At 39.2% G+C, this 22,006-nt stretch overlaps 3 protein-coding genes across 3 annotated transcripts; 1 reads left to right on the top strand and 2 right to left on the bottom strand.

The window, feature by feature from the left end:
• Nucleotides 1–15: 15 nt before the first annotated feature.
• On the bottom strand, nt 16–4,187 carry LOC124210424 (choline transporter-like protein 1). Its single transcript, XM_046608484.1, has 15 exons — nt 3,698–4,187; nt 3,478–3,588; nt 3,229–3,371; nt 3,067–3,153; nt 2,881–2,980; nt 2,747–2,810; nt 2,559–2,667; nt 2,408–2,486; nt 2,059–2,304; nt 1,884–1,990; nt 1,552–1,817; nt 1,252–1,418; nt 1,056–1,148; nt 886–978; nt 16–801 (listed from the first exon to the last, which is right to left on the bottom strand). Exons 1-15 carry the CDS (start codon nt 3,749–3,751, stop codon nt 595–597), a joined length of 1,926 nt encoding a protein of 641 aa, XP_046464440.1. The 5' UTR covers nt 3,752–4,187; the 3' UTR covers nt 16–594.
• A 2,194-nt stretch (nt 4,188–6,381) lies between these two features.
• Nucleotides 6,382–6,961, bottom strand: LOC124205457 (enoyl-CoA delta isomerase 2-like). The gene is given in 3 exon segments (XM_046602898.1): nt 6,382–6,558; nt 6,561–6,639; nt 6,707–6,961. Coding segments are annotated over 3 exon segments (312 nt in total). The 5' UTR covers nt 6,866–6,961; the 3' UTR covers nt 6,382–6,484.
• An 11,320-nt stretch (nt 6,962–18,281) lies between these two features.
• LOC124188816 (RNA helicase Mov10l1-like) lies at nt 18,282–21,991 on the top strand. The gene is made up of 4 exons (XM_046581695.1): nt 18,282–19,187; nt 19,250–19,627; nt 19,695–20,218; nt 20,282–21,991. The coding sequence occupies exons 1-4, from the start codon at nt 18,475–18,477 to the stop codon at nt 21,931–21,933; spliced, it is 3,267 nt and encodes a 1,088-aa protein (XP_046437651.1). The 5' UTR covers nt 18,282–18,474; the 3' UTR covers nt 21,934–21,991.
• Nucleotides 21,992–22,006: the final 15 nt, after the last annotated feature.

The following is a 22,006-nucleotide window of genomic DNA, read 5'->3' as shown; positions in this document are numbered from 1 at the left end:
ACAGCAATAGCAGCATTCACTTTGGTTCCATTTTATTGCAGAAATTGAGCATGAATCACTTGTGACAGTTCAGATCGCTTATTTTGTGTTCAGGATCGAGTGAGAGAGGGAAACGATTCATCATCAACGCGTTAAGAAACAATTCTCTACGCTCGCTCCCGCTAACATAACACGGTCTCCGAACACGAACAACACAACCCAATGGTGTGCAAACACGACGACGACGAGAGTGTGTAAACGAACAAGGGCGTAGAGAACAAACGGATAAACAAGTCTAAAGAACGTTGATGACGGTAAACAACCTGATATATATAATAATAATAAAAACACACACACCGTGTAGAATAACGAACGCGGCAAAACACATTCGGCGTCAAACGGAAACAAACGGACACTCAAGAAAAATTCCAACTTGAAGTTAACATCATCTCTTCTTGGTTTTGGTGTGTGCAGTTTACTAGGTACTTTGGTTTGTATCAATGGGGGGGGGGGGGAAATAAGAAAAGAAAATAGGACGACAAATGACTCATTGATCGCCATCGTGTTGGGCGTGATGACGACAAAAAGATCTTTCGTTTTTTTCCTTTTTCTTTTTTATCTGAGAGGAGGGGCAGTCGGACGGAATTGATACGGAGGAGGCGGAACGCCAGTGTTCCAAACGCCAGGCTGCTGCTGCTGCCGGCCGGCATCCGAATCCATCGTCGGGTTGTTATCGTACGCCCCTTTCGGGGGTTGTTGTTGCCGAGCACGATCTCGACCAGCGCGAGCTCGCAGAGCTTTTTGACTCTTTTCGACAAATTCCTAAATAAGAAAAACAAAACAAAAAGAATAATATCACCATCAACTTAAAACTGGGCGACATTTTGTCTAATCATTTGTGTTTACCATTAAACCACGGCTCATGAAATACGGCTGATCCTGTCCGTTGTTTATCTCGCAGTCTTCGCAAAAGCAGATGAAAACGGTATCGATGCACATCTAATCCAAAGTCCGAATTGGTGTCAATTAGACTAACGAAGGGCGTGGCCTAGATTTTTTAAAATGATGATCATTACCTCGAAGACGGAAATGAAGCAATGGGCAATCAAGTAGGCAAAAATGGCCGCCACCAGGATCGGTGTCCAAATATACACAACACCCGGCTTATCCTGTTTTAAAAAAAGAAAAAGAAAATGGGAATATAATTGCATTATATAAGAATGCGGCTGCTGCTGCTGCTGCCGAGCTCGAGAGAGAGAAAGAAATCAATACTTTGATCAATTCGATTCCGACAAAGACGACGGCCGTGACGACGCCAGCCTTGCCCAAGAAGAGGATAAAGTCACCGACAGAGTTGATTGCCATGACCCGCAGGGCGTTGTTGGACAGCATTTTGAAAGCTCGGCCGGCCGACCAGCAGAAATTCTCCCCATAAATGCCTAAATCATTAGTTAATCAAAGTTTAAATTTGAGGATATCATCAAATTCGGTACGTCTAGGAAAGAAATAAAACCCCCCAAGGGCAATCGTAATAAAAGAAATAAACGGTCTACACACGTATAGTGTACATACCTATTTCGATGTAGGCATTGGAGCAGAGTCCCTGAAGGAATTTCTCAAAGCAGTAAAGACAGCACTTGCAGAAACAAGTGAGGCAGGTGACTAGACCGAAGCACGTCGTCGTGGAATTGCGCAACTTGCGCTCCAGATAGTTGAAGAGCATCCGAACCAATTTCATCAAGGCGATGAGCAGAGATCCAAAAGCCAACGAGCCCAAATGGTAGCGGACGGCATAGCCCGTCGATTTGGCCACTGGGCACGACAAACGCGATTTATCCCTGTGTTAAGTAATAAATAATTAGGTAAATAATTTAAGTTCAACTTTTGACTAGCAAGCTATATACCTAGTGAAAAACCATTCAGCAACCGCTCCGGCGATGATAAGGTTCTGGAAGGCCAGGCAGAGTTGCGATAGCCAAAGAGCGGCCAGGATATTGTACCATCGAACGACCTTGTAATCAAATCAATACAATATTCAACTTTTGGTTTCTCAACTTCTACTAGGGCGATGACGCTTACTTGCAAATAAGTGTCTTTCTGAAAGATGACGGTCCCCACTGGCGCTCGAGTTGGCTGGCCGGCGCTCTCGATCCACAATGCGGCGTAGGCCCATCCGGCGCACAAAGCGCACAATGCCAGCAGAGTCCAAAGCGGCTGGATGAGGAGCATCGGCATGGCGTGGACCGATTTGCCGGCTTCGCGAAACAAGGCAGCCACCAGCTCGACCCGCTTTCTCATGGCCACAACGATCAACAAAATCAATACCTGCACATCGTCGATTAAACCAAAATTTCAATTAACATTTCTTGGTTTTTTTAAGTAACCGGATAAGGTGAAAAATAAAAAGACAAAGTTACTTTTAATTTACCGAAACGATTGAGAGGGTGATTGCATAAGCCAGCATGCTGGTCTCACCGGAAGTGCCTCGCATGCCATGCCACGCCCACCTGTATATCATCACGCGTGCGAAACCGGTAACGAGCTGATTTTAAAATGATAACAATAATTATTATTATTACCAGAGGTAACCGGTCCCGCCGAATGAACCGAGGACAAGGGCGACCAGCAGCAGCCAAATCATCGCTCCGGCCAAGAAGCGGAAGAGAACGGTAAGTACCAGCGATAAACCTTGGAAAAAATAAAAATTTTAAAAATGGAATTCAACAATGGGAAAAGTAAAAGGATAATCAAACTTATAAAACTGTACCCAATGCAATGAGGCAGAGGTAAACCACCTCTTTCCAGCACAGTTGAAAATCTATGGCGAATTGCTAAATATTTTAAAAGCCAAATGGTGTAATTTACCTAAAAAAGAATTTGATTGTTTAAATCGAAATTTACGTTGAGAAATTTGGCCAGTCCCGTGGATGTCAAAAACCAGTTGGTCGCCTCAGTGGACGAGGCGTGAATTGCTAAACAGCGGTTCAGGATAGGCGGTGACCTGAATTATAATTTAATCAAAAAAAAAATTTGGGGGTTCCGGTTATATAGTCTAGAAACGAAAGCGTAACGACGAGTTTGCTATACTTGCTGGCCGGACAAGTGATAACACATCTTCCCACGACAACCGGATCCAGATTATGATTCAGAGATAGCGATTCTACATCGAGGAATCTAATGAAATTCAACGAATCCATGAAAGAAAAATGTTTTCAAATTCGAACTGATTGAATTGAGATGTGAACTTACGTCAGCCGAGTCATATCTTTGCCGCTAGATGTGATGTTGGCCAGCGGGTGATTTGGCCGGCCGCATACGTCACCGTCCATGTCAAAGCCGTAAACGAGGCGATTAGTATCTCCTCGGGCAACGGCATAATACAGCCCATATCCCTAAAAATACACACACGCACGAGGAAGAAATTAAAATAATCAACTGGGGCAAGTCCACAGTTGGTAAAATCACAGAAATAGTTAGACTATATTTTATAGAAGATACCAGTCCGCCGAGAAAAGCCAGGAAGAGTGCCAAAAAGAAAATGTCGGTACAGCTGCGCTCGTTGACGACCCCGTCGAAATCCTCTGATTCCTTCCGTCGTCCTCCACCATTCTAAATATGCCGGGCACATCAATCACCACAGTCAACATTTGAAAAAATAAAAAAATTAAAACACAGTTTTAAAAGAAAGTTATGAGTCATTCAATGAACTGATTTTTACCTGTGACGGCCCGGGCTCGACGCGGTCAGATGATTCACAACAACAACACCCCATTTACGCAATGATACGATGACGACACAACTGAAATCAAAACTTTCTCCTGTTTTCGTCTAGAAGGCGAGCCGTGCAAGGCACGTCTTGTAAGGCGACCGGTTTCCCAGCTAATGCCTCCGCTGAAGTATTTTAAATGAGCCACTTCTTTTTTTTTCTTTTGTAGTTTAAGGAAAAAGGAAATTCGGACGATAAAAAAAGCGTAGGCGAAAGATTCACGAAATTCCCTTCGAAACAAGGTCACTGTCGAAATGACGTGGTTACTGGGCTTGTTCTCCTACTTTCCAACAATGCTGGGAAATGATTTTCGAATCGGATATGGGGCCGGCACGACACAAGAGAACGCATGGCTTTTCGGATGCAAGGGCATAGACGTGCTGCAGTCGTGCAACCGCACGCCTTCCCCTCTTCAATGCAACTGAATGGACGTAAAAAGTCGAAGCAAAGAGGATAACAATGAATTAGAAAAGAAATGAAAACAAGTGAAAAACGGTAAAGCGTATAAAGCCCGCAGGTGGAAACAGCCTTTTTGATTCAGACAAGAAAAGCCATCGTCAGTCACATGACCAACCAACAACCAATGGGCTTGGCTCTGACGTGATTCGGGGGGTTGGGTTTTCACGCTGTTGATGAAACGTGTCTTATCATAGTAACTAGTAACTTGAGCCCGGTCGAGACCGGGAACTTAGGTCTAGCTTAAAGTCGGAATCATTTTCTACTTTTTTTTAAAGCAAGGAGTGTTGCACGTAAACAGCGCCAGACGTAACCATGTGTAATTTTGTTTGGCAACGTCCGTTTCTTCATAGGTAGCTGCCTGGTGATAGCAATTCGTGTTATTTAACAAATGTAATATTATTGCGAGTAATTAATTTCCTATGATTATTTCCCAGGTTATTAAGCAAAATGGGTAAAAAATAAGTTTTGATCATTTACTGCTAAATTCTCATGGGCCGTTGCCCATCTGCCCGTGCCAATGTTATCGTAGAAAATCTGCCCAGGCTTCCCAGACAAAAGAATTGTTTTTTCTTGCGTAGTGATAGGCTCTTCTATTGTTGTTATTTCGATAATTATTCGTTTTCTGCCTGCCGATTGGGCGATTGGAATTCAATTGATTTTTTTAATTAAATTCGATTAAATGTTTATTTGAATGTAATCTTTTTATAAGAAAGATATGTCCGTTTACCATCTGCCCGCCAATTTTTCTCGTTGAAAAATCTGCCCGTGCCAAGTCAACAGATTTTTATTTTCTACCTATATTTTTAAATTTTAAATCATTCCGTGGATAAATCGTCCAAAGTTATTTCGCCCGTGGGTTCCTATTCGTTATTCTACCCGCCAATAAATACGTTTTCACGTGAAAAATAATAACATTAATTGCTAAACTGTAAATAAGACGGGACTTGATCTGAGGGGAAATCTATGGTGGGGGCGGAAATCAGTATCCTTCGAACAGAAATACCGATTTGAATTTGGTGCTATTTGACATATCGATATTTGCGGCGTAGAAATCGATGCCACGTACTGCGTTGTGAGTGTGAGCCAGTACCCACCCTTCTTTTTGCAACGGCGCGGAAATTTACCCCATTGTCTTTCCCCCCTTTCCCCTTTGCAGCGACCCCCCTATTTGACCATCAGCAAGGAGGGTGAAAACCTGCGGCGGTTTTCACCCCTCTTGATGGGCGACTGGACTGACCAATCACAGCGTGCTCTCATTGGGACAGACACAGGCTCCTCCCAAAAAAGCTTGTTCTTTTATTATATATGGACTAGTAACTTTATGCCCGTCCAGGGCCGGTCTTTAGTTGGGCTAGTGTAAATTAGCCCGTTATGCAAATTCCCTTGCCCGTGCTGATTCCCCTCGCCCGTGGATCCCTTGCCCGCGAGCGATCGCCTTTGTTTGAGCTTTTAGGCGGTCTTTTGTTCAAGTCGCCGAGCGAGGTCAGTCGTAGCCCCGGGCGTAGTCGACCCTTTCGCAGGTAGTCGCCCGTGGACCAATCACAGCGCGCGCTCACACGGACTTACAAACAGACAGATACACAAACAAACTCCGCCCCCTTTTCCCCCTTTCCGTTTTATAGACAAGGGATAGACTTTTATTTTAAAATAAGAAACGAAATAGTAGGGATTTGGTGGCTACTTAACTGTGTTGATTATTACCAGAGCAGCAGAGTATTATAGTCTATAGCAGAAATAATGTAATGAAACGAATGACATGTGATTTAAAATATCCAACTCTCATCAAGTCATATAAATACCTTGTTTGTGGCCTCGTTCGGGAAGCACCATTTCGGACCCAACCCATGTTCGAGATGATGAACTCTATAGCTGTTTCGAGGCGTTACCTTGACGACGTGTGTAGGTAAACAAACGGCGAGAAAAGTCAATGATTTCAAACCGCATCCCGTGAATAATTAAATGAAGCCCTGCTGCAGTCGCCGAAGGACGTACTGGTACGGCCCTGTGTTTACGCATAAATCCGATTTCGATCGCACAGCGATTATTGCAATTATCAGGAAATCTAAAATTATGATTTATTTTTCTTCATTTGCTATTCGTGATATAAACGGGGTAGATTTCTATCGCATAAACTTAAAAGAAAATTTATTAAAAAAAGTGAATTGACAACATTTTACTAACCAATTCATATATATATTTTTAAAGCTTTCCACCATTTACCCATATACCAGGACGTCTTTCATTAGAGACAATCTGTCTGAATTAAGAAACGGATTTGATTCATTTCGAATTTTTACTGAAGAATTTCATGATGGCTTCCATGCAGTCTTCTGATTGCCAACGCTCCAGCAACGTTCGCATTCGGCATCGTTATTAACTTTGTGCAATATTTCAGTGTCAAACTGGCGACTCAATTGCTTGCTGTAAACTAACGACTGTAAAAGAAAGAGAAGTGAAATTAATTATAGTCAATTTAATGAAATATTTTAGCAATCCTCTCACGTTGATGGGTAGTTCGGACCATTCCTTAATTTTTGGCCACACCTCACTTTGGAAGTTGGCATCTTGAAAGACTTCAGTGACCAGACCTATTTTGCACGCTTCGACGGCAGTAATTTTCTTGTTGAAAAGCAGCATTTTGTTGGCTTTTAAGGATCCCATGAGCTTGGGAAAAGTATAAGATGAGCAGGCTTCCGGCGACTGTCCCAGCGCACTGAAAGGAGTTTGAAACCATCCCTAACATACAGGCAGACGAAGAAAGAACATCAGGATAAAGTAATTCCTGTTTTAATGGGAACTGGAAAAACAGAAGTATCTCGACTACCGAAGAAGGATAGCGGATTCGTCAAACCTGTTAATGGGGTATTACCGAAAACAGAGTATCACAAGTTATCCCACGGAATCTGGTGCCAGGATGAAGGCCACCTGGGGTCGGCTGCAAACCTTCACAAGAAAACAGAAATTTGTCGTCAATGCAAAGAAAATGGTCCTAATCTAACACACAGAAGACATGCATGGAATTGTCCACCTATGAAATATATTCGATCCTCTGCCAATTGTTTTGTTGTTGCCCTGGCAACTAGATCGTCAGGTGGACGAGCGATTCCAGATAAGGTTTTCAATAATTTGCGAAAATGTGTGCATGATAACTTTGGGTAAGAAGAATTCCATTTGCAATTAACATTCAAAACTATTTTTTTTTTATTTTAGGAAAATTCGAAATTTTCTAAAAGAGAGTACAGGAATGGACTACGAAATAGGGTAGACCGGACCCATATTGGACAGTTCCGTTTTTTTTTTCTATATCTCCCATCCCCTTACCCAAAAGAAAGATTTTTTTTGCAAAAACACGCGGAAATAGTTTCCGCACACCCATGATTTTTTTCAGTTACGTACCTTTAAAATGGTAAAAGTTATAGAGATTTCAATTTTTTGGGGTTTTTTTTACCAGACAAGGGTAATATTGGACAGACGTCTGTACCATGTTAGACAGGTTATTAAAAGAGGGATAGGATAAATAAAAAATTATGAAAAAAATCAGGAAATGTAGATGGTAATGTAGTCAAACCCCAAACACATTTTGGAAATGATATCTTTAAAACTGAAAAAGTTTTCTGATCTATATTTTTATGAGAACAGTTTTTATTTCGCCCGTCACTCTTCGACAAAATGTCACTGTAAGTGGGGAAATTATTTGCGAATTTTTTAGGGTTTTTTTTATTTCTTGAATATCTCAGGCAATAACCAAGAGATTTTGATGAAACTTATAATAGTTAAAGATTACCCCACAAAGAATAAACTATAGAAAAATTGGATTTTTAAAATCATTTTTACTATTTTTACCGACCCTGTCTAACGTGGTACAGTGTCCAATATGGGTCCGGTCTCCCCTACACATCATTACTGAGGCAGCTGGACACGGATCTATCCATAGTTTGTTATCGGATATGTTGACACACGACCAGTCTAATATAGGATACTCCGATCTCCACCTTCCACTGGCATATGTAGCCGATCTTTTTAAATTTCACTACATGCCCGGCTGGAAAGTCTCAACGGAAAACTTGCAAGCTATTTACGTAAGTTTCATAGTCCCCCTTTATTACTTCAATTTTCCCACATCTTCATTCTTGTAGGTGGCTCTCCTGAATGATCTAGAAAATGCTGGAATTCCACCTTCTGATGTCATCTTCATGTCATTCGGTGACAACATCATTTCGGCTGAAGAATACGGTGTTTATCCCGATTTCACCATTTTTAATGGGCAATCGTTGCTCGATAAGATTTTTGGAAATTCGTTCCCTTAACCTTACCGTACCAGACTGTACAGAACCGACGTTAATGGGTTTTTGTCAGCCTGCGGGAATCGTAAAAATTAATTCGTTATTTAAAAAAAAAAGAAACAGCACCTCCTTTCCGGTGGTCATTTTCAGTTCTTTGGAAGATTTTCTATCAACCCTTATTTCTATTATTTTTCCTTCATGCATGTCTTAATAGATTCATTGATTTTAAAGACTTGAAATAGTGTATTGGACATCTATTAACATATCCTGTAACAGAAAAACCCTTGAAATTTGTAAAACAATCAGAATTGTCATTTCAAATTTATTGAAGTGGTAATTTTAAGTTCCTGGAAGATTTTCTATTAACCCTTATTACTATTTCTTTTCCTTCATGCATGTCTTAATGGATTCATTGATTTTAAAGACTTTGAATAGTCTATTGGACATCGATTAACATATCCTGTAACAGGAAAACCCTTGAAATTTGAAAACAATCAGAATCGTCATTTCAAATTAATTGAAGTGGTCATTTTCAGTTCCTGGAAGATTTTCTATCAACCCTCTTTCTATTTCTTTTCCTTCATGCATGTCTTAATAGATTCATTGATTTTAAAGACTTTAAATAGTGTATTGGACATCGAATAAACATATTGTGTAACAAGAAATTTGTTTAAACTTGTAAAACAATTTATATCGTCATTTCAAATTCATTGAAGTTGTGTTTTGACTTCCTGGAAAGGTTACTATCAACTCTTATTTCTATTTCTTTTCCTTCATGAATGTCTTAATAGATTCATTGATTTTAAAGACTTAAAATAGTGTATTGGACATCGAATTAACATATCGTGTAACAAGAAATTTGTTTAAACTTTTAAAAAAATTTATATCGTCATTTTAAATTCATTGAAATTGTTTCCAATCGATGTTTATTTCCAAATCGTGGTGGAGACTTTTCCTATCACATGAATTAGTATTTTTCGTGTTAAATAAGTATAGAATACTCTATTTTACAATAATTATTAGAAGAAACTCAGTACATGTGACAGGTTGCATTGGTGTTGAAGAAATACGAAAAAAACGTACAAAACATCTAGCCTGAAATATTTCCAAATCATAGTGGAGACCTTTCCTATCACATTGATTAGTATTTTTCGTGTTGAATCAGTATAGAATACTCTATTTAACAATAATAATAAGAAGAAACTCAGTACATGTGACAGGTTGCATTGGTGTTGAAGAAATACCAAAAACATGTACAAAACATCTAGCCTGAAATATTTCCAAATCGTGGTGGAGAATTTTCCTATCACATGTATTAGTATTTTTCGTTTTGAATCAGTATAGAATACTCTATTTTACAATAATTATAAGAAGAAACTCAGTATATGTGACAGGTTGCATTGGTGTTGAAGAAATACCAAAAAAACGTACAAAACATCTAGCCTGAAATATTTCCAAATCATGGTGGAGACCTTTCCTATCACATGTATTAGGATTTTTAGTTTTTAATCAGTATAGAATACTCTATTTTACAATAATTATAAGAAGATTCTCAGTACATGTGACAGGTTGCATTGGTGTTGAAGAAATACCAAAAAAACGTACAAAACATCTAGCCTGAAATATTTCTAAATCGTGGTGGAGACCTTTCCTATCACATGTATTAGGATTTTTAGTTTTGAATCAGTGTAGAATACTCTATTTTACAATAATTATAAGAAGAAACTGAGTACATGTGACAGGTTGCATTGGTGTTGAAGAAATACCAAAAAAACGTACAAAACATCTAGCTTGAAATATTTCCAAATCATGGTGGAGACCTTTCCTATCACATGTATTAGGATTTTTAGTTTTGAATCAGTATAGAATACTCTATTTTACAATAATTATAAGAAGATTCTCAGTACATGTGACAGGTTGCATTGGTGTTGAAGAAATACCAAAAAAACGTACAAAACATCTAGCTTGAAATATTTCCAAATCATGGTGGAGACCTTTCCTATCACATGTATTAGTATTTTTCGTGTTGAATCAGTATAGAATACTCTATTTTACAATAATTATAAGAAGAAACTCAGTACATGTGACAGGTTGCATTGGTGTTGCAGAAATACCAAAAAAACATTCAAAACATTTAGCCTGAAATATTTCCAAATCGTGGTGGAGATCTTTCCTATCACATGTATTAGTATTTTTCGTGTTGAATCAGTATAGAATACTCTATTTTACAATAATTATAAGAAGAAACTCAGTACATGTGACAGGTTGCATTGGTGTTCTAGAAATACCATGAAATATTTCCAAATAGTGGTGGAGACCTTTCCTATCATATATAATGGTATTTTTCATGTTTAATCAGTGAAGAATACTCTATTGTGTCCAATACACCATTTTAAGTTCATTGAAGCAATGAATTCCAAAGGAATCATGTAAGATTAGAAATAGAAACTTTGAAAGAGAGAAATAAGTTCAGTAGCTGGGCCACACCATTTTTGCTGAATATGAATTTGCTATTTCGATGGTTTCACTAATCCAAAAGATTTCTTTCTTACAGGATGTGTTAATCGATGTCCAATACACGAATTTAAGTTCATTGAAGCAATAAATTCCAAAGGAATTCATGTAGGAATAGAAATAAATTCGGTAGCTGCGTCACACCATTTTTGCTGAATATGAATTTGCTATTTTGATGGTTTCCCTAATCCAAAAGATTTCTTTCTTACAGGATGTGTTAATCGATGTCCAATACACCATTTTAAGTTCATTGAAGCAATAAATTCCAAAAGAATTCATGTAGGAATAGAAATAAGTTTGGTAGCTGGGTCACACCATTTTTGCTGAATATGAATTTGCTATTTTGATGGTTTCACTAATCCAAAAGATTTCTTTCTTACAGGATGTGTGGATCGATGTCCAATACACCATTTTAAGTTCATTGAAGCAATAAATTCCAAAGGAATTCATGTAGGAATAGAAATAAGTTCGGTAGCTGCGTCACACCATTTAGCTGAATATGAATTTGCTATTTTGATGGTTTCACTAATCCAAAAGATTTCTTTCTTACACGATGTGTTAATTGATGTCCAATACACCATTTTAAGTTCATTGAAGCAATGAATTCCAAAGGAATTCATGTAGGAATAGAAATAAGTTCAGTAGCTGGGTCACACCACTTTTGCTGAATATGAATTTGCTTTTTTGATGGTTTCACTAATCCAAAAGATTTTTTTCTCTTTAGGATGTGTTAATTGATGTCCAATACACCATTTAAAGTTCATTGAAGCAATGAATTTCATAAATAAATAAATTCCCTTATTTTTTGGTATTTCTTCAACACCAGCAATGAAACCTGTCAAATGTAATGAGTTTTCTCTTATAATTATTTCAAATCAGAGTATTCTTCACTGATTAAACACGAAAAATACCATTACATGTGATAGGAAAGGTCTCCACCACGATTTGGAAATATTTCAGTCTAGAACTTTGGGACGTTTTGTTTTTCTTCAACACCAATGCAACAGGTCACATGTTATGAGTTTTCTCTTAAAATTATTGTAAAATAGAGTGTTTTACACTGATTCAATACGAAGAATACCATTATATTTTATAGGAAAGGTCTCCACCACGATTTGGAAATATTTCAGGCTAGATTTTTGGAACGTTTTTTTTTTCTTCAACACTAGTGTAACCTGTCCCATATAATGAGTTTTCTCCTATAATTATTGTAAAATAGAGTATTCTACACTGATTCAACACAAAAAATACCATTACATGTGATAGCAAAGTTTTCCACCACGATTTGGATATATTTCAGGCTAGATGTTTTGGACGTTTTTTTTTGTATCTCTTCAACACCAATGCAACCTGTCACATGTAATGAGTTTTCTCTTATAATTATTGTAAAATAGACTATTCTACACTGATAATACACGTAAAATACCATTACATGTGATAGGAAAGGTCTCCACCACGATTTTGAAATATTTCAGGCTAGATGTTTTAGACTTGTTTTTGGTATTTCTTCAACACCAATGCAACCTGTCACATGTAATGAGTTTTCTCTTATATTTAATGTAAAATAGAGTATTCTACACTGATTAAACACGAAAAATACCATTACATGTTATAGGAAAGGTCTCCATTAATCAAATGGCAGCTCCGCGAATCGAAGTCGCGCTAGCCATTCAGTCGATAACAGCCGTGCTGGCAATGCGCCAAACCGCATGAAACCTTTGCCGGAATCGTTGATTTTTTATATGAGGTGAGCACATAAAATCTTTCCTTTCTATAGGGGAGAGGGGGGTTAGTTGGCAGGTGGGGTAAGTTGGCATTTTGCTATTTAGACCTCTTACAGACCAAAACAAATCAAGCCTTTTACACCAAATATGAAAGACAACATCTAGATTGCTCATACAAAATTTCAAAAGTATACGACTTCCCCAACAGGAGTTATAGCAAAAAGAAAAAAAAACGGCAAAAAGTTTTTTTGGGCCTCTCAGCACTTTTTATTTTTCTCATAGTGTCTCTAAGTCGTCGTCTCTAAGTCTCTTAGAGTGTCAGAAAACCCAACCAAAAAAGAATTAATTTTGTCTTATTTTAAAAAGAAACCCGACATTTCTACATTAACAAGCGATCCACGATTCAAGTAGACCGAAATCATGGAGGGGCTTTCCAGATCTAAATCCGGAAAAGGCCTTAAAAATATATAAAAAATACAGACATGTTTGTCTTCGCACGCCGGATTTACCTGCGTTTGCAGAATTACAAAATTCCCACCCGTTTAGGAGTTATTTAGCTCTAAAGTTTGGGTTTTTTGAATTTTGTCAGAAAGTGGGGGGGCTTTGACATCCATTTTCGGAAAAGCGGGGGAGCTAGGGAAAAAACTAATTTTTTAAAAAGGTTTATTGCATACTCAACCACCGAAATCCAAAAGGAATTTCCTTTCCGGATTTTATTGGTTGAGATATGACTGATTTAGTGAAAGGATTATTTAGCTGGTTTCCCTCCCTGGCTTGCAGCCATTTTTTCGTACGGTCCGCTGCGCTCCTGGCGGAAGCCAGCAGAAGGTCTTATATATCGGCCTTCTCATTAGACCCATTGCATTTATACAGGCCTTCATATATAGTGAACCCAGATTTCTTATTGGCCGATGTATAAGACCTTCTGCTAGCTTCCACCAGGAGCGCAGCGGACCGTACGAAAAAATGGCTGCAAGCCAGGGAGGGAAACCAGCTAAATAATCCTTTCACTAAATCAGTCATATCTCAACCAATAAAATCCGGAAAGGAAATTCCTTTTGGATTTCGGTGGTTGAGTATGCAATAAACCTTTTTAAAAAATTAGTTTTTTCCCTAGCTCCCCCGCTTTTCCGAAAATGGATGTCAAAGCCCCCCCACTTTCTGACAAAATTCAAAAAACCCAAACTTTAGAGCTAAATAACTCCTAAACGGGTGGGAATTTTGTAATTCTGCAAACGCAGGTAAATCCGGCGTGCGAAGACAAACATGCCTATATTTTTTTTATATTTTTAAGGCCTTTTCCGGATTTAGATCTGGAAAGCCCCTCCATGATTTCGGTCTACTTGAATCGTGGATCGCTTGTTAAAAAGTTATTTAGTTATCAATTTATTTGTTCGAAAATCACCCTGTGGGGTTAGTTGTCAGTAATTTTGAGGGGCATGTTGGCATACAGATTTCTCACGAGATGCCGAGTTGAAAGTTTTCAAAATTCGACCTAGAAATTTTGGAGCAATGGAGAATCGTCAGGTGCCAACTTACCCCGTAGGTTGGGCAAGTTGGCAGACTTTTGTTTGCAGTTTTTCTCAATTTCACAATTTCGTATAAATGAACATTGTAAACACATACGATCAATTCACAGAGAATTGAAATCTGAATTTGATTTATTCATTCAATTTGCAAAATGTGTGGTCAAAAAATTCAAATAAATTCACAAAAAGTGACCCTGCCAACTAGTCCCCCTCTCCCCTACGAACCGTTCCAACTTTTCCTTGATGCGCTTGGGTGCGATTATGCTTAGAAAAAAAACTATTTTACGTACATTTAACCACTCTCCTATCAGAAGAAAGTCTCCTAATGTAAATAATTGATACAAATAGTCTTTATTCTAAATTAAGCACAATTGCAAGATCATTTTGTTCTTTAAAGACTTTGTATAAACCCTACGCTTTCCTGCGTTTTTTTTTTGCTTCTTGTGTTTCAGTCTTAAGGGTTGATAATCTGTGTGGGCATATGTATGTGAGAAGGTCTAATAACCCCGAGACGAGCGAAGTTTTTCTTCGTCTTTGCCAAACTTTTGGTTGACATCATTCAACTGATTGTGGAGACGTTTGAGCTCTGCTTCAGCTTCAAGCCATTTCTGGCGTCAAGCTTCCTGATACAAGGCAAACTTGAGGAATTCTAAAAATAAGGAAAATGTAAATTGCAATGATTCCCACACACTGTCTTGAGAAATACCTTTTTAAGAACTATGACGTAGAATTTTTTCGCTTAATACATCCAGTGTGAAGTTTTACCATGTCAGCATTGTTGGTTTTTGTGGAATAGACTTGATGCACGACTAGCAGACGAAGAAGTTGAAGATGAAAGTATCCAACATCTTGGAAATGCAAGTAATTCGGCAACGAAAGAAACAATAACGAGATTTGGCAATAACACCCTACATTTTTGAAGCATGTAAATTTTCGTGAGTTTTCTTTCGCAGAAATTTTTCCCTTTTTTTACATGTCGTTTGTAGTACTGGAAGCTACCGTCATTAGCGCTAGTGTTTTTTGTTGCTAAATTTGAATTTGTTTATGTTTCGTTTAAATGTTTTGTAATATGATGAATAATAAACTGAATTAAATACAGAAAAATTTCGTCTTGTTTAATAAATTTTTTTCTTTTCATTAATGATAGTAGATTATTCTATAATTTCCTTTACATTAATAATAAAAATTCGAAGAGCTGTGATTGGCTACAGAAAACCGCGGTGTTCTAAGCGTTTAGAACATTCAAAAAGCAAGCAGGGAAAAGGGAACACTGAAAGAATCCTAGTTTTAGGCAAGTAATCAAAATGGAAAGTCGTATGAAACAGTTTCGTAGAGGTGTTGTGTGTAAAAAACCAAACGGTCCAGATAATTGGAAATACTCTGATTTTAAAGCAATTCTCTTGAAGAACAGCAACTGCCCGGATCTTGATTCGTTTCTAATCAGCTTTGACTATCACAGTAAGTAACAATCTGAATTTATGGTTAAATGCCCATCTCGTTGTGTTAATTTTATGCCCGTATCTTGCATGTCGTTGAAATGAATATTGTTTTTAATTTGTCTTTGTGTAGTGGGGGGGCCAAAAAGAAACTTGTATGCCCAAAAAGAAAAGTGGATTTATCAAATTCGAGGTGGCCAATGGTGTTATTCCCAAAACTTATTACTACAAAGAACCACACGGAATTCAATGTCAACATCCCGCTCATCTTGGTTCGTCGCAGTCACTTGATGTTGAACACGATTTTTGCGAGAAATGCATTAAAACTGGTGGAAATATTCTTAACCAACACTATTGGACACTGCCTAAATTGATCTACTTACGGTCAACATGTCCGATTTTTTTCGTGGTTTTAGTAAGTAGAAGTTCGACACATATGACCATTTCGAATTCTATGTACGAAGCCTTGAATGAGACCATCATTGAAAACAATAGGTAAACTTACAGCATATAGTTATTTTTTTCTTAAATAACAAAATTCTTATTTTACAGAAAAATCGCAGATGTATTAAGACGTGAAACTGGGTTACAGTACGAAATTCATGTGATTGCGGAAGTCGGGATACAAGGATCCGCTTTGTCAGCGTTGGTGGATTCGCACGGTCATCTTGGCAACGAAGAAAACAAACTACATCTACCAGCAGCGGACATTTCCAATCTGTTTTTTTTTACAACACCTACCGCTCAGCCAAGTTTGGTTATTTGTCCAACTCTCCAGGAGACCTAACTGGCAAGCTCTCAAACCATGTAAGTGTATTTCACAATAACCAAATTGTAATTCACTAACAATCTTTCTCCACATTTAGATACATAATCTAAGGCTATTGAAGAGAGGAGGCATCAACCCATCTGATGTCTACTTTATGTCTTATGGAGTCCACATAAAAAAAGCCGACAACCAGAAAATTGGCGTAGAGCAGAACTTTACAATGTTCAATAAAAAAAAAAATGTTGGAGCGGGCCGAGGAAATCAAAACAAAGCAAAATTATCCTGACAGCACTAAAGCCAATATCGATGGGTACATCACCGGAATGGCTAAAGGTATTTTAATTAAACAAATATATTCCTAATAAATTTTAATAAAATTCCTTATTAGAGGGTTCATCTCGCGTTCTGCGCAATATAAACAGACGCAAAGTCAGAGTTCAAAAGAAAAAATGAGTACCCGCTTGTAATTTTCCTTACTTCAGCCAATAATAAATGCTAATGAAACCGACTTTGGGAATTTTCTTATTTATTTAACGTAGGGGTGGGGGTTATTAGACCTTCTCACATACATATGCCCACACAGATTATCAACCCTTAAGACTGAAACACAAGAAACAAAAAAAAAACGCAGGAAAGCGTAGGGTTTATACAAAGTCTTTAAAGAACAAAATGATCTTGCAATTGTGCTTAATTTAGAATAAAGACTATTTGTATCAATTATTTACATTAGGAGACTTTCTTCTGATAGGAGAGTGGTTAAATGTACGTAAAATAGTTTTTTTTCTAAGCATAACGTTGGCGAGACAACTACTCAGCAAACACTGGCCGTGCGAAGACGAGCGTAACCTCTTCTTGGCATACTTAGACTGGTTGCGCCTATTGCACCGTGGAGTCCACGGCCCTCTAGTGTCACATAGTGCTATTGCACCGTGGATCCACGGCGCTCTAATGTCACTTTGTGCTATTGCACCGTGGATCCACGGCGCTCTAATGTCAAAATATGCTATTGCACCGTAGAGTTTAGCACACACACCGTCACGTTTAACTAAAGTAACCCTGTGTCGTAAGGCTGGTGCTCCTTATGAAGTAATTGCCGACACTCGCACATCCAATAGATAAGGACTGATAGGATAAGGACTGTAAAGCATGCTCTCCCAATACTGCCTCCCAAGATTCACCTTGTGGCTTTAACACAGTCACTCCTACTGCGGTTGCTCATAATAGCAATTATGTCAGCTGTGGTCGACCTAGTTAAAAACAAATCGTATATAAGTGTCGACCCTTTTAACCTTCAAAAAGAAAACGGACCTGCATTGAAATGTCCAGCAACTACAGTTACTTATGTTAGTATACGCTAGCTAGCGGCATATGCCGCTAATTTTGGAACACAAAGTTCGCTTTCTGCAAAGGGCTTAAAATAAGACTTAATCAACATGTGATGCCCAATGGTTGTCCAGTGCAAATTAGATTTACCTACGATGGTACATGTGAAAAAAATTTGCGATAACAAAGTTGGAACGCATAGAGAGACCTCTCCATACCCCTGCTGGAACTAGCTCGTCCGCGCCACCTGGTATCCACGGCGCAATAGCATATTTTGACATTAGAGCGCCGTGGACTCCACGGTGCAATAGATTTTTCCTAGACTTAACGCTGCGGACTATCATTCTTTTACACACATACACCAGCACTGGTATTAGCACGTTTAATTAGCGTGGTTCCTACTGCTTTGCGTGACATAATAGAATTTATTTTTATTAATTATATGTTCTTTCCGTGACCACTAGATGACAGAAGAGTTTTAGTTTTTTTTACTACTAGATGGCTTATTAAAAAGCACATGTTTACATTTTCTCAGACTCAAAAAATCAGACTCAAAAGTCAGACTGCAATGCAAATATTCAAATGAAATCTCAGTTTTGAAATTTTGAAATAGAGTATTTAAAACAACGAGGATAGTTAACTGTTAAGCTAATCGACCTGTGCTTTCGGTGATTCAATTTACTTTTATCAAGATGTTTCAACAATTTTGGGATATACTCCAATCTTTGGTTCCCTATGAAACTGACCCTGGCTTTAGTGAAGACTTGCTAGAAGTTCTGTTTGAGGATGATGGATCTCACTATGAAACGGAGAGAATTAGTGGCACTGTGACCACGTTGCGAGAGAACCAAACTTTAGCAATAATCAATCATGATGTTTACATGGATTTGTCAGTTCCCATTCCCGGTGGAAAGAAGCTTCGCCTGAATGACTTCATTGTTGCTGTGGTGAAGAGACGCTGTGAGAAAGATGATGCATGGAGGGTAGAAAGAGTGGAAATGGTTGAAAGAACTAATAGCTGGAAGAATAGAAAAGATAATGAAGATCTTTACGACACACAAGAAGTGCAGCATTTTCACAATGGTGGATGCACTGATCAGTCTGCTGAACACCTCCAGTCTAAAACAGTTGTTGGGCAAGTCACAAGTGTTTCTAGTAAAGTTATCATCAACAATGGGGAATTTGAACTCTCTCAAAGTAATGTTGATGGCATTATCTATGTTGTTGGAGACTGGATTACGCTGAAGATTCTTTTTGATCCTGAAGAAACTGAAAAAAAGCCAAAATGCACAAGCGCTGAGCCTTTGAGAAAATGGAAATTTGAAGGCAGAATCAATATCTTTCAAGAAGACAAAGGAATTATTGATAATGACATTTTTTTTAATGTGGCAGTATGCATGAACGGGTAATAAATCTCTTTTGATTATTCAAAATTATTATTTCTTTAACAAACCAATTATTTTTTAGGTACAAACCCAGTTTGAAAGATTTCGTTCACGTAACCGCTATTGAGAGCAACGCTGGTGGTGAAGATTTCATGTGGCGTGCCATTTCTGTAGTCCCTACCTCCAATTGTGGACGTTCAACACGAAATAACGATTTATCTTCAACTCGAATTCTCAAAGAAGCTCGTGAAATCGCTATCGACAAAGAAACAAATTTCGGTTCCATGGAAATAGCAACTCAAAAGGAAATTCGCATTGAAGTAATGAACGTCGACTTGTTCGAGCACACATTGTTAAACGCTAAATTCCTCAACACGCGAAGCAATTTCGAAATATGCAATCAAAGTTTCCCCGTCATCGTACCTGTCAATGGAAAAGTCTACATTGAGATATTCTTCAAGTACTACATAAATAACTCCTTTTTCAGTCGTTTTATGAATTAATTCAATCCATATTTTTATTTTCAGGGCCACTACTATGGGGAAAATGGATGACGTGTTGGAATTGGACTTTGGGAAATTCATCGTTGAACGAACCGTGAGTGCAGAGGTCCGAGGAATAGAAAATGTTGCTGGCGAAAATTCGGCGGTTCCATTTCTAACGCGCTTCAAACAGCGGCAGTCAATCAGTCGTCGACAAGTGATGGAGGACGAATCACATCGAGACTCTAATTGGGTGATGAAAGGAATCCGGCCCTTCAAGCCTCCGCCATTTACAACCCTGCGATTGGCCGAGTATCCAGTTCCGCGCTCTTTATGGCAAGCGGTTCAGCAGAAAACTGATTTGGTTGCGAGCAATACGTCGTTGGGTGATATTTTACAGCCAAAGAACTACTGCATCAAGTTCCAGACACTTTTGCATCTGGAAGAAATCGAAACGACCACGCGCTTGCGCGATTACGACATTGACAGGGCTTCACTGAAACCAATGGGTCCTTACTTGGCCCTAGAAGTCATTGGATTGTCAGAAAAAAGACCATCACTTGTTGCAGGTGAGTTAACAATTTCTATGATACGCTTGTGACTGCATGCCAATGAAATTTATTTTCGTTTAGGTGATGGAGTAATACTCTCAAATCCATGGGGAGGAGGAGGCTTGTGTTACGAAGGATTTGTCCACAAAACATTGAAATCAGAAGCACTCATCCAGTTCCATCCAGACTTTCATCAAAAATACGACGGGGAAGACTACGCCGTCCGCTTCGTGTTCAGTCGGACGACGATGCGGCGCTACCACACGGCAGTCGAAACGTCGGCCAAACACCCTGGATTCAAAATTCTGTTTCCCAACGATCCCGAAGTTCGCCCGCCGCAGTTCAAGTTGCGCAAGACGAGTTCCGTTGCTGATCGTCTGTTCCAAAAGAAATCGGAAGAAGATCAAATTGACTGGGTTAATCCTTGTTTAAATCGCGAGCAACGACGGGCTGTCCTCCGCATTCTGGAGGGTGTCCATCGTCCCATTCCTTACATCATTTACGGTCCGCCGGGCACAGGCAAGACGGTGACGGTGGTCGAGGCAATCTTACAAGTATTTTTGTTGTGCCCACGCAGCCGCATTCTCGTTGCCACACCATCCAATAGCTCTGCGGATTTGATTGCTCATCGGTTACACGAAAGCGGCCGAGTCAGCGTCGGTGAATTGGTCCGTTTGAACGCCTTCAGCCGTAATATGGACACAATGTCTGAAGCCATACAGCAGTACTGTATGACGTGCGACGAACTTCAAAAGGCTATTCGCCACCGCATTCTAGTCACGACGTGCACTACGTCAGGAAAGGTTTACACCATGTGCCTTCAGATCGGACATTTCACTCACCTCTTTATCGACGAAGCTGGACAGGCCACTGAGCCGGAAACTCTAGTCTCGGTCGGCCTGATTCGCTGCGATTCCAATCCGGGACAGATCATTCTAGCCGGAGATCCTAAGCAGCTGGGACCTGTGTTAATGAGTCAGCATTCTTCTTCCTATGGATTAAGCCTTTCCTTGCTGGAACGATTGTCGAACAATCCGCTCTACTCGCGCAGCAAATCGTTCGCCGACAGTGGCCACTACAACCCCAATCTACTGACGAAGCTTGTCCGCAATTATCGGTCTCATCCTTCGCTCCTAACTTTGCCTTCTTTGATGTTTTATGAAAATGAGCTCGTGTCCTGTGCACCAGTGGAGACGGCCGAAAAGATGGCCCATTTCAGTTGGTTGCCCAAACCTGGAATTCCTCTGCTCTTCCACGGCATCCGCGGTGAAAACTATCAGGAAACTGACAGTCCCTCTTGGTGCAATCCGGCTGAGGTCTACCACGTCATCCGCTACTTGCAGCTGCTCCTCAACGCCAAGGTGGATCCAATCAACGTCGGTGTCATCACACCCTATCGCAAACAGGTTGAAAAGATCCGCAGTTTCATCAAGTCCAACGATCTAGTCCCGTTCAAAGTGGGCTCTGTCGAAGAGTTCCAAGGCCAAGAGAGGGACGTCATTATCGTGAGTACCGTTCGCTCACACGAGTATTACGTCGATCAAGACGTCATCCAGCATTTGGGATTCCTCCGCAGTCCCAAGCGATTCAATGTCACTGTCACTCGTGCTAAATCTCTGTTGATTGTCATCGGAAATCCACATTTACTTGTCCACGATGAACATTGGGGTCCATTCCTCAAACACTGTGCTCAACTAGGCGCTTACACCGGCTGTGATTTACCTGATTTGTAATGATCAAACATTATTGTGTGTGTAATAAGAAATACAATACAAGGAATATTTTCATCAATTTAAGGGTTTCTAA

Source organism: Daphnia pulex, chromosome 2, assembly GCF_021134715.1.
Source record: "Daphnia pulex isolate KAP4 chromosome 2, ASM2113471v1".
In the NCBI taxonomy this organism is placed as follows: domain Eukaryota; kingdom Metazoa; phylum Arthropoda; class Branchiopoda; order Diplostraca; family Daphniidae; genus Daphnia; species Daphnia pulex.
This window is presented reverse-complemented; position numbering and strand designations above follow the sequence as displayed.

Coding starts and splice junctions, on each gene's coding strand:
- LOC124210424 (XM_046608484.1), bottom strand. CDS start 3,751: ATGGGGTGTTGTTGTTGTGAATCATCTGACCGCGTCGAGCCCGGGCCG. Junction 2,668..2,746: donor CCTCTGCCTCATTGCATTGG/GTACAGTTTTAT, acceptor ATTTTTTCCAAG/GTTTATCGCTGGTACTTACC. Junction 1,818..1,883: donor GCTGAATGGTTTTTCACTAG/GTATATAGCTTG, acceptor TACTTAACACAG/GGATAAATCGCGTTTGTCGT.
- LOC124188816 (XM_046581695.1), top strand. CDS start 18,475: ATGTTTCAACAATTTTGGGATATACTCCAATCTTTGGTTCCCTATGAA. Junction 19,628..19,694: donor TACATTGAGATATTCTTCAA/GTACTACATAAA, acceptor TTTTATTTTCAG/GGCCACTACTATGGGGAAAA. Junction 20,219..20,281: donor AAGACCATCACTTGTTGCAG/GTGAGTTAACAA, acceptor ATTTTCGTTTAG/GTGATGGAGTAATACTCTCA.